General features: G+C 39.1%; 1 protein-coding gene across 1 annotated transcript in view; it reads right to left on the bottom strand.

The window, feature by feature from the left end:
* LOC144766635 (cadherin-like protein 26) overlaps positions 1 to 12,461 on the bottom strand; it is a 376,180-nt gene that overhangs the window by 168,136 nt on the left and 195,583 nt on the right. Inside the window, exon 5 of the mRNA XM_078650421.1 lies at positions 1,035 to 1,179. Within this exon, the coding sequence (XP_078506547.1) occupies positions 1,035 to 1,179 (145 nt within the window). The remainder of the gene's footprint in view (positions 1 to 1,034; positions 1,180 to 12,461) is intronic.

Below are 12,461 nucleotides of genomic sequence, written 5' to 3'. Positions count from 1 at the left end.
TGTGTTAGCATCTGAAACTGCCGCCCGGGTAGAACAACAGCGTATGGTACATGCCTGATAATTAAAAATCAATAACAATTGGTTAAAAAAAAATCTAAATGAAGTACACATCCAACAATGGCTCCCCTTCTGATCATATTGGAATTCACACAAACCCTGATAGCTAATTTATTGTATTTACTTGTAGAGTGGGTGCAAGTTAAACATTCATAGCTCGAAATATTTTAAAGTAGATCCTTATTAGTAGGTCTTAACATCAAGCCTTCACCATATTAACTTTCAATGAACATCTCTACCCAGTCAATATCAGACCGAATAAAAAGCAATAGAAACAACACAGTCTCTTGATTGGGAAAAAGTTATTACACAGAAAATGGACATCTGGAATCTCTCCGTCAACTCATTACAGAATAATCACACTGCTTAATCTGTCAGAAATTGACTTAATAAACTTCAAATTGAAAACTAAATGCTCTTTTCGTTCAAATATTGAATGAGTTCCTATAATAATTCTCCCAATTGGGCTCTTTGTCATTGCTACAAAGTACGTTTCAGGTAGACTTAATTACAAATCTTATGAAACATCTCGAAATTAGGTGTCATTTCATGAATATTATATTAACATTAAAATGTCTACATTTATCTCTTATATTTCTCTTATTCTAATTGAGAAATGCTTAGGTTAGTGTCAGGGATAGAAGTCAGATTTTTCACCAAAGTAATCAAATTATAGGAGTTTTTTTATTGAGAAAACTAGCTCTAAATTATTTTAGGAGGACACATTAATATTTGCTAGTTCTAAGATTTATTTCTATGCTATTCTACATTTACATTGTAATGCCTTTATATTTAAGCCCTTTCTAGTCTGTTCAAAATATTAGATTGCTGTTTTTTCCATTTATTTATTTAAATATTTCTCAAAGCTCTGCTGTAAAATCTGTCAATCTTCAATAAAAATGTACTTTGAAAAAATACAGTTAAATAACACATCAGAAAATACATCTTAGTTTTCATAGTGAAGATGGCCACCATACCTTGAACAGCACTTTCGTTGACATAAACTTCATAATACTTGGCACTGAACTCTGGAGCATTGTCATTGATGTCCAATATCTTCAGCTGGATGCCCAGCCGAGTATCCACCTCAAGAGATGTCCTGTTGATTGCATTAAATTCCCACTATAACAAGGAGAAACACAGTAGATTCAGAAAATGATTATCTTTATTTGACTAGAAGTATCAAATGTAATAGTATATACATATATATAATATATACATATTATATATATGTGGAAGAGGTGTGGCGCCGCGGCTAGGGCGACAGACGCTGGAATCTGGGGATCACGGTTCGATCCCCGGCACCGGCGGCAGATTAGCCCAGCACCATGTGACTCTGGGCAATAGCTTGCTTAATCTTCCCAACGGCCCCCAGTGCCTAGAGACCCTTACGGGTGATTGTGCGCTTTACAAATGTGGATTATATATATAATATTAATCAATTTCTTACTTTATTGAACATAGAGTTGCAATATCTGACCCTATATGAGCATCATCTCAATAACTAGTGGCACCTATTACACAATAACTATCAAATGGAGCTAAAGAAACAAATATACCTTTATGTTCTTAAAAATACTCTAAGAGGTTTCCTTGATTTACACAATTCCGGGAAATAGAAATGGCTGTGTATTTGTATGATAGACAGCTTATGAAACACAGTATTCACTCAGAGCAAAAAGTTGCACTGTCTCAAAGGAAAGTTTTATTCCTAATCCACAGGATTTGTGAATTTCTGCCTATGCATTTCTGGAGCTCTAAAAAATATATTCCAAGACGCTGTATTTTTTTCTATTGGACAGCTCAGAAAGCATCCTATAATTGCTGACTCGCTCAATTGAATCTTGTCAAGTCCATTCCTCACGCTATACAAAGGACGGCTCAATTTATTCTACAACTGATGTTAAGTATATTAAACAACTGCTATTACAAAAGGATCACCCATTTTTGGAAGCCACATACTTGCTAAAGGGTAAACAGATATTTCTCTCATTGAGATTGGGAGAGCTACCCACTCTGGACTTCATTCCAAAATGGCAGGAAAATGATCAACATGGGGAAAGAAGATGTTGCTTGTGCCACCAGGCAAATGAGACACTGTTGCATGTAATCTGCATGTGCCCACATCTTGGGCAACAATGAAGGTCCCTGCTGAGGAAGGAGTTTAAGGCACTGAATATTAGGACATGCAAATCGGCAGTAATAAAATCGTTGGATCCCCGGGTCGCGAAGCTTAACATCCGAATGGTGCAGTTCTTGGACATCTTCGAGGATTAAGCTAAGAAGAACCTTGAGGCCCGGATTGGGGTTAAAGCTGCTAGTCATGATGGAAACCCCCAAGAGAATAGAGTAAGTAAGTAAGTAAGTAAGTAAAATTTACTTACTTACTTACTTACTTACCCCCAAGAGAATAGAGATCCCATTGAGGTTCAGGCAGGCTGCTGAGGAAATATGTGATACATTACTCTCTAAGAGAATATAGAATTCATTCTGGTGACAGCGGGCTGCTAGGGAAATACGTGACCCACTAATCATCTTTCCCGCCAAAATGAGTGCCTGTCCTTGTATGAAATGATAAGCTTAATGGCTCTAGAGAATAGGTCATAGGTGTGGGCAGAAGATCAAATTTAATGATTTTATTGTCACTGTGGCACCCTCCAAAGAGTTTGTATTACGGAGGGTTGTGTTCTGTGACTCTCTGCTGAATAAGGCATTAGTTCCCCAGATTATATATGTTTGATATCTCACGCACCCAGGCACTTTACTTTGTATGCACCCTGGCACTTTATGAACCACATGATGCGTTAAATCCCCATCAGTCCCATTCAGGTTATGGACAGCTGCTAGGGAAATATGTGATCTTCAAAGCGCCTATCCCACCTAAAGGAGTGCCTGTCCTCATATAAAATGATAAGCTTAATGGCTTTAGGGCATAGGTGTGGGCATAGGTCAACCTTTAAGCTTTTATTGGCACAGTGGCACTTTTGAAAGAGATTTCATTACTGCAGGGTGTTGTTCTGTTACTCTCTGCTGATTAAGCCATTGGTTTTTTAGATTTTATATGGCTAATACCACATGTAACCAGGCACTTTACTTCCTATGCTTCCCAGTACATTGTGAGCCTCAGTATGTGTTAAATCTCCATCCATTGCCTGAGAAATTACACTAAAAGCATTATATAATTACTGTGACTTTCGTTCTAGCCAAGCTAGTGTCTACACCCATATTTATTTGGGACTTTACGAGCCCCTTGGAACCTCAGGCGTAGGGATGGGCCCCGGGGCGTCTAACAGGAGGGCGCCCTTTGTAATGAGAGTTATTTTAGTTTCTTCACTATGGTCTGATGAGCAGCATACATGATTTTAGAATTGGGGTTTGTGAAATTAATTGTATCTTACTAATGTCTATGGTTTTAAATGCTATGGTATGGAGAGGTCTATATGATGTTATGATTACTTGTGAATCTAATAGCATTTCGATAATGTTTACGGTTTTAATTGATTAATAAACAATAGGTGACGGAAGCGCTATTACATTGTATTCCCTTCTTTTTTTCCTTAATTCTTGTCATTCATGAATATTTCATATTTGCCTAAATAGCAATGTTAGAAACAACCAATGCAGCCAAATATATTTGTAACAAAACCAATTATATGCTTTGTCCTACAGAAAGCCTGACCATTCATCAATGGCAGAACATTGCTGATCATTAATAAATTAGTAGGAACATTAACAAAGTATAAGATTATGATTCCGAGCACCTAGTGAGCTTAATTATAATGTTATTGACATCCACTTCATATCCTGTTTTTCGTGTTATGCATCTGCAATCGCAATGAAACCTAACTATGTATATATGATACACTATGCATAATAAACTGATATCTGATACAGAAATTATAAAAGTGATATCACTTTTATTTTTTTTTAAACACAGATACAGTGTGCATATCTAGAGAGAGCTCATTAGTGAGCAAGATAGAATCAAAGTGTGAATGAACAAATGGATATCAATGATTGGAATTGAATTACATTAGATTGGAGTCCCTATCATGCCTATACCTTTTGTAATCACATTGCAAGAATTCCACAAAAAGCCTGGATTCTTGCCCCACCTAGTAGTGCTGAATGAATTGGATATCTCCCTGCTGTAGGGAGGTCTGTCTGTCAGGGGCCATATCTCTGTCCCTGAATTTAAAGGTAATCCTGATCAGTTGTAACGTTTTGCAGCAGCAGTATATTTTTACCTCTTCCGGTACTTGTTCGGTCATAAGAAATATGTGTAGTGCAGAGGGCAGCCAACCATAATTGGAATATTACTACATTTAACAGATATCACTTCTGCTATTAATGCCTTTTAACCTAACTCTTTATTTTTCCTTTGTTTGTCATTCCATCATCAGCTTATGCATACAACTTCAAACACCATAACATTGTCACCTTTGCATATTATCACTTTAAGCCCACAACGCTCCCCTAGCACTGGCCCTAGACTCAAGCCTAAACACAGGCCTTACTTTTACCCTCATCCTTACCCTTACCTATTCTCTTCACTTGCCTTTTCCTAACCCTTGCCCTTACCCTAAATCTTTTCCTTACCCTGACTTGCTATTTATTTTCCCTTGCCCTTTCCTTACGAAAATTGTTTCCCAAAATCTTTTCTTTACCCATGCCCCTATCCTAATCACAAATCTATCCTTCTCTTTCCCACATAATCTAACCCTAAATAAAGACCTGGTTAAAGTACTAGTTGCAAATCTATCCCAGACACTTAAACACTTATCTCTTACCCTTCAACTAAATCTGAATCCTAAACACAGCCTTTACCATTACTCCTTGGGACTTTGAGTGAATGAATGCAGTCGGTGTATACAGTACTCTAAAGTTTTACCCTCAAATCACATACATGCAGAGAAGACAAGCCGAGCAGCAGGCCTTTTTGAAGGATAGGGCCCTAGGTTCAGGGGGGTGTTTGGGGTGTTGCACCCTCCAAATAAATGCATTCTTGACTTGGTTGTTGGGTCTGGAGGCCCTGAGTTGGGTCTGCTCTGTCTATGTCAGATTCTCTGCCCTGGTCCATAAATAAAAGCCAAAACGGTGGCCTTTGATGTAAAGCAGGAGAAAGGTAGATAGAAACAGCGATACACATCTGGTCGCAGAATTACAAAATAGAGAGAGAGAGAGAGAGAGAGAGCGACAGAGATACACATCGGGTGGCTGAATTTCAAAATGTGAAACCAGATAACCTGGAAGCAATACCTGCTTCCCTGTGCAAATTGTGTGACCCTAGGCAACCAAATCATTTTTACATTGTTTGTTACATGATATACATGCCTAATGTTTTCATGCTTGGCTTGTGCATCAAACTTAGAATCAAGCCAGACCCTTGCTCGACTATGGCTCAGCTTGCCCAATTTATTTTCTGGAATGCCCACCTCTGTTTGCGACTCGGTCTCAGAACATAAGATCAGCAGTCACTTGACAAAAGGCGAGATTGGGATGCATGGAGCATAGCCTACATGTATTAAACAACTTTACCATCAAGGCCTCTTGTAGCAGAGACAAAGAAGAGTGTGTGTAGTAAAATGCATACAAAATAAGTGGTACCAGGGCAGAGACTCCAGGTCATTGTGTTGAACATGACCATAGGCCTAATTTCCCAGGGAGAACTACCAGGCCCAGGTGGGATGGGCAGGGGTATAGCTTCAGGTGGGTGTTTGGGGTGTAACCATTCCTAAATGCATTCTTAGCTTTGTAGTGTGGTCTGGGGAGATTGAGTCAGGTCTGCCATGGCTATGCTAGTTGGTTTTTGTCATAATGTTTATTACACTAAGAGCTTTTAAATGGTTCACTTTTTTGGATCAGAATCATAAATATATATACAGTGACTGGTTTACCAAAATAAAATAGTAAATCTGCACCCATAGAAGTCATCCTTAGATGGTGCAAATTTACTACTTTTTATAACTCACAAACATTACAGTAACTGTCTAGTAAAGTTGTGCTAGTGTCAGATTTCTAGGCATACTACTGGCTATCAAACACCCAAAAGTTGATGGGATGAATGCTTGCAAATATTCTAACCAGTGGCAATCAATGTGAGTAGCATTACAACCCATTTGTTTTCACCCACAGTGTCACTTTAAACAGAGGATAACCTGATGCAAATCAGTACTGACCATCCTCCTCATGGGTACGTTCTATCCTAAACCTTAGTCATTTATTTCACTCTTACAGTTTGTGGCCTACCACTTTTTTAGTTGGGATACTTGAGATTTACACCCCCTGAATCTCACTGACTAAGCTACATCCCTTTTGACGTACTGAATTAAGGCAAACCTTTTTGATGGACTTCTTGAATAACAGGTGATTAGTGACAAGCTACAAAAATTATTTAAAGTAAAGTAATGTCAGACCAAGTTTCCATCGTCTGAGGCAAACAATAACCAAAGCTTCAGTGACTAATGGTGAAAGTCAGTAATCACAAGGACAAAATGAGCAGAAAATCTGAGAAAGTGAATATGTTAGGGGACAGTGGATTGGTAAAGAAATACCCAATAGGCATATTATGACCAATAGGCCAGTGATTGCACATATAAACAACTTATGTGTTTTTTATATCAAAACTTATAATACCACCTCATAGTGTCTTCTCAAGATGTCTAATCTTCAAAGATAAAAAAACAAAGCACTGGCTTAAAATGCCACTTGCTTGTAACTTTGCAATACGGTCAAGAGCCTCAAATTGGATTAGAGCCCAAGTCTGTTAGAAGCACAATTAAAGCAGATATTATTCCATTTGAAGATGTAACTAAACCATAGGGCTAGATGTACAAATAATGGAGTGAGTAAAAGTTGGCACAAATTGCGAATTGACTTTTACCGAATCCATTCTGTTTTCGTGAACCAACCTATATACTATTGGTCGGTTTGCAAACTTACCTCATGTGTGTTAATGATGTAGGTCGCAAATTGCAACCCACTATGAATCACTATCACCATCACAGGGATTGTGAACTGCGAACATCAGCAGCCCACCTTGTCTGTGATTGCTATTAAATACAGATCTTTTTTTTTCATATACAGGCCATTTTCCTTAAAGGGAAACAGAATTTGTTTATAAGAGAAAAATTAAATGTTTTCCTAATGGGACCGCTGTCTACTATTAAAAAATGTTTCTATCTACATTAAAAAAGGGAAGATGTCGCTTGTGGAACCCTTCCAATTTTTTGAATGCCTTACCTTTCAGTAGTCATTAATGTTTTGAGACCGGGTTTTGGTCATAAAACATTAATACATCTGAGTGCGATTAGGTATGTTTAACCCCTTCGACGCTTATGACGGAACGGTTCCGTCATCAGCGTCAGTTGGGCTGTGCTGATGACGGAACCGTTCCGTCATGACCACGCCCGTTTTTCGAACCTTCAGCACAGCGCGAAAATTTGCGCCGCGCTGAAGGTGTTATGGGAAGCTCTAAACATGCCCCTTTCAAATACTGAACCAGTATGTAGTTGCAAACTCAATTTGGTAATGTGTTACGAATCACAGGTTGGGCTTGTTACATACCAAAACTCCTTTTGTGATCTCAAACGAGGCAATTCCAATATTTATGCAGTTTGTGAATGCATAACGTTCTGGTACATCTGGCCTAAATTAAACAGGCTTCACTAGTTACACAATCAGAGGAGTCCAGTTTTTAAGCCTCTAATAACACCTTGAAGACACCTTAACGCTTGCAGATTCAGAAATAGTCCAGTCTGGGAGTTCCTGCTGTTCTACAGCTATGGAACCCACCAGAGGGTCAACTGTCATCATTAAACCTCTTTTTTAGGAAGGTGTTGACAATTTTTCATTTTCAATAATACTATTAATTCTCATTATTGGGACTGTCCACTATTCTTTCAAGCTTTTTATTCATAGTTGTATTATATTCAGTGTAATTTTCTATTAAGCTGTGTATGTATTAATGTGCTTCTACTGTTTATTTTATGCAGTGCTTGCTCGGCTGAGGCTTACGTAGTTGGCATTCATTGATGGATTAAAGCAGAAAGAAAGACTTAAGATGGTTAAGTCATTGTACAAGGCATAAATGTTAGCACTTACTCATCCACTCAATTTATAGAGCTGATTAAATAATTAAGAGACCTTGCACCAATTAACACAGAAAAAAACTGTAGAACGTGAAAAGCTTGGAGGAACAAACTGCATACAAGCTGACAGAAGTGGAAGCCTTCAATCAACTTAACAAATACTTCAGACTCACAAATACTATAGGGAAAACAGCAAAGCTCTCGCAACCACAAGGCAGTAAATTAACATAATATACAGTAATGACAATAGAGTGAAGAACAACAGCAGATCTTGTATTTTCAAAATTCCCAAAGACGGTTTATTTGGATCCACATTCAGCCGACACGTGTTTCGTCGTGTTCAAGAATGGAGTCAACACGACTCTTCAGGGCTGACAAAAGATAAAACAACATATGTACAAGACATTTAATTTATGGTATGTATAATACATACTTTCGTATCCCAGGTGCGCACAGTGGTGATCGTGAATATGAGAATCAACACACGGGTGTTGCGTGAATGGTTTCTATAATCGTGCCTATGCAAACAAGAACACTGTGCACATCTGCATGCCTATATCGTGATAACAGTGCAGGCCAAGCCTGAGATACAGTATACTGTATACTATTTGTTATGGATTCTCATCACCTGTATGGTCATGCACAAAAAGATCCGCTGATGAAAGAGGGATCAGGGTGCAAAAGCAATAATGGTGCTTGATAGAAAAAGTGTCTCGTGCTCCGTACTAAGTGGTAAGATCTATCATGTGAATGTGTTCTCATGCACAATCGAGTATCTCACGTGAGTTGCTAGACGCCTACCTAGTAAAGATCCAGGCATCTATCGATAAAATAAAGTTGCCGTAATGGAACGGTGAATCTAAATATAATGGTAAGAGAATGTGGTTAGACCAGCCACAACACTTACGAGAGGCAATATTCAAAGAGGCACGTGAGTGTGATCACAGGGTGCCCAGAATTGTTGAAATTCATTCTTACTCGCTTACCCTGTGTGTAAATCGAAAAGGATCACAGTGTAAGTAATCACTATTGACTCAGATCCGGGTTGTGAATACGATTCGGTTAGGACGTGGGCGCTCACTGAAGCGCAATGGTGAAAGCATAAAGAAACTGTAGGGAGATTAAGGAAAATGCAAAAGTCCATAAGTGTATGTTTAAATCAAACTGACAGATTATCCATTCGGTGCAAAGCAATGAGGCACCAGTACGTAATGACAATAAACGGAAAGAAAAGTTGTTTTTCTCCACATACCTAGACACGTGTGAGTGTCAGATTCTACCGGGAGGGGATCCAAAAGGCAGGGACTAGAGTAGTCTAATTGCTTGTTTTAAAACGTAAGCGTACGCTGTGGAAGACAAAAAGCCATAAAAAAGGAAGTAAAAAAACAAACGTCAAAAAACTGCACGAGTAGCTAGCTCTAAGCCTAATACCGGCGAGTACAAGAGTAGCCAGTATCTTACCTTCCATTTGGCATCCCTCCTCTGTGTGTTCCCGGTCGCCGTGTTCCATGGACGGACACGTGACCGGAAAACGGAACCACACTAATACCTGAAGAGCAAAAAACTACTAGAGTGCCCGCATGAAGACCGAGAGGCCATAATGGGTCACCATTTTGGGTGAGGAAAATTATACCAACAATGTCATGAAACCGAGGTAAAAAACGCTGGTAAACGCGAAAATTATACTCTGTAAATAATGCATCAACCAAAACGAAGTAATGGATATAAAAAACATCCGAAAAATTCTAGAACCAAAATAGACACAAACACCCGATTTGTTTAGGGGTGGAGGCTGATTAATTTCCAAAAACCGGAGGAAGGGGTGTAAAAGGCATCTGAAAATTTCTCAAAGCCAAAATAGGAAACTCCACCCGAAATTGTATTGAGGGTGAAGGGCAATTAATTTTCGTTTAAAATAAATACTAGGCTATGTTTATTTTAAGTTGCGGAATGTATCCACTAAATGATGAACCCATATTGTATATGGGTGACGATTGATTGATTTAAGACATCACGATTAAAGGGCTAAATCTAGTATAGGTTCCGTGAGGTATCCAATAACGCATCTCCAAATATCACGAAGCGGTAGTAAAATATAGACCTATATAATAAATAGGTCACATTCAAGTTTTGACTGAATGGCGACATTGAAAAAAAACCGGGGGAGAAATAAAGTTCAAAGAATATGATTGATGCTGGAATAACAGGGCATGTCAATAATAGCCTGCTAAAACAAGTGGACTAAACCCAGAAAGGTGCACCCATGAGTGTAATTGAGAAAACACGCAGTGAATGGTGACTTCAAAACATGTATCAATACATTACGAGCTGGCACATAATCATATCGAGCTGGTGCAATTTCATTACTTCGTACATAGCATACAGAATATAGTTTCACCTATATCCATGTTTATGAAACAAAAACATAACATCTAGTGTGACTCCTTGATACTTCAATAGATAACAACAAGTACTGGCAAAAGGGAGTATGTTGAGCTTCTAAAATCTGATTAATATTACTGTACAAAAATCAACACTAAGTGCAACGAAAATATTCACACGGTTCATCTTTTCAATCACAAAATTCATAAGGCCAACACATTCAGTATGCTCAGTTGACCATGATTGGTGTGGATACAGACTTAATTACAATTTGATATTCAGTTCCCCAAGAAAAATTGAAGCTCCGGGTCAAAATTTAGCCCGTGTTCCACGCATTGCAAACGCATGATCCACGTGGCCTCCCTACGTCTCAATGTAAGTTCTCTGTTTCCCCCCCTAATGTTTGGGGGGATCAGGTCGATACCAAAGAAACGTACCTTCACTTCATCCTCAAGCGGTTGACAGGTTGCAACGTGCAGAGCAACAGGGTATTTAGGATCTCTCCTCTGAATGGCTCTCATGTGTTCCGCAAGTCTCTCTTTAAGGGGTCTGATGGTGCTACCCACATATAGCTTGCCACACTGGCATTCAATAATATAGATCACATATCTAGTAAGGCAGGTGATATTTTGTCTGATTTTGTAAGTGACACCATCATGTCCTGTGAAAGTCCTCGTTCCATGTTTAGCCCAAACACATAGAGAGCAAAAGCCACATTTGTAGAAGCCTAGGCTCCGTGTAGTGAGCCAGTCTGAGGCTGAAGTATTGTGTGGAACTGTGGGACTCAGTTTGTTCTTCAGAGTACAACCCTTTTTGTATGTGATGGCCGGTCGCACTGGCAGCCATTCTTTAAGGGTTGTATCACCAGTTAGTATTTTCCAATGCTTATTAAAGCTCCTGGAAATCGTCTGGTGCAGTGCATTGAACTCAGTAATGAGTCTGATTTTCTGAGTGGAGGATTCAGTTTCAGTACGTTTCTTTAAACAATCAGGCCTTGAGGCGCGACGAACCCTTTTCTCTGCAGATTTCAGAACCTTAAAGGGGTAGCCTCTATTCAGAAATCTATTTTCCATATTCGCCAAACAATTGTCAAATTCTCTAGATTCACTACAGTTGCGTCTGGCTCTGAGATATTCCCCATAAGGTATGGCTCTTATTTGATGTGTGGGATGAGCACTGCAAGCATGGAGAATGGAGTTACAAGAAGTTGGTTTTCTGTAAAGTCTACTATGAAGTTCATTGTCTTTTACGTAGAATTCTAAATCAAGGAATTCCATCTTTTCTTTGCTGTGTTGCATGGTGAATTGTATGCCCCATGTGTTCTCATTAAGATATCTGAAAAAAGTAGATAGTGATTCTAAGGTTCCAGACCAAAGTAACAGACAGTCGTCGATATATCGACCCCAAAACAGAATTGAGTCGACATACGAAGAACCTTTGGGGCCCCAGATGAGGTCAGACTCCAGTGCCCCCATGAACAGGTTGGCAAATGAGGGGGAAAATTTAGAACCCATTGCCACCCCTTTTGTCTGTCGGAACCATTTACGATCAAAGATAAAAAAGTTGTTATTCAGAATTATTTCCATCATGTGTAGTAGCATCTTCGTGTGAGCCCACAACGAAGCAGGTTGATTGGAGAGCATTTTCTCCATGGCTTGCATTCCCAAAATTGGATTGATGCTGGTGTACAGCGACACCACATCCAATGTAACTATAAAAGTGTCTGTTTGCCAATCAATATCCGACATGGTTCCTAGGATATGTTTGGAATCCTGGATATATGAGGGTAGGTTTTTCACCAAGGGGCCTATGAATAGGTCGACGTACTCCGCTAGTCTTTCCGTCGGGCCCCCTATTCCCGAGACAATTGGTCTGCCGGGTGGAAAAGATAAGTTCTTGTGAACTTTAGGGAGTGTGTACAACCATGGAAAA

Source organism: Lissotriton helveticus, chromosome 7 (genome assembly GCF_964261635.1).
Source record: "Lissotriton helveticus chromosome 7, aLisHel1.1, whole genome shotgun sequence".
Classification (NCBI taxonomy): Eukaryota; Metazoa; Chordata; class Amphibia; order Caudata; family Salamandridae; genus Lissotriton; species Lissotriton helveticus.
The sequence above is the reverse complement of the archived record's forward strand: the minus strand, read 5'-3'. Positions and strand labels throughout refer to the sequence as shown.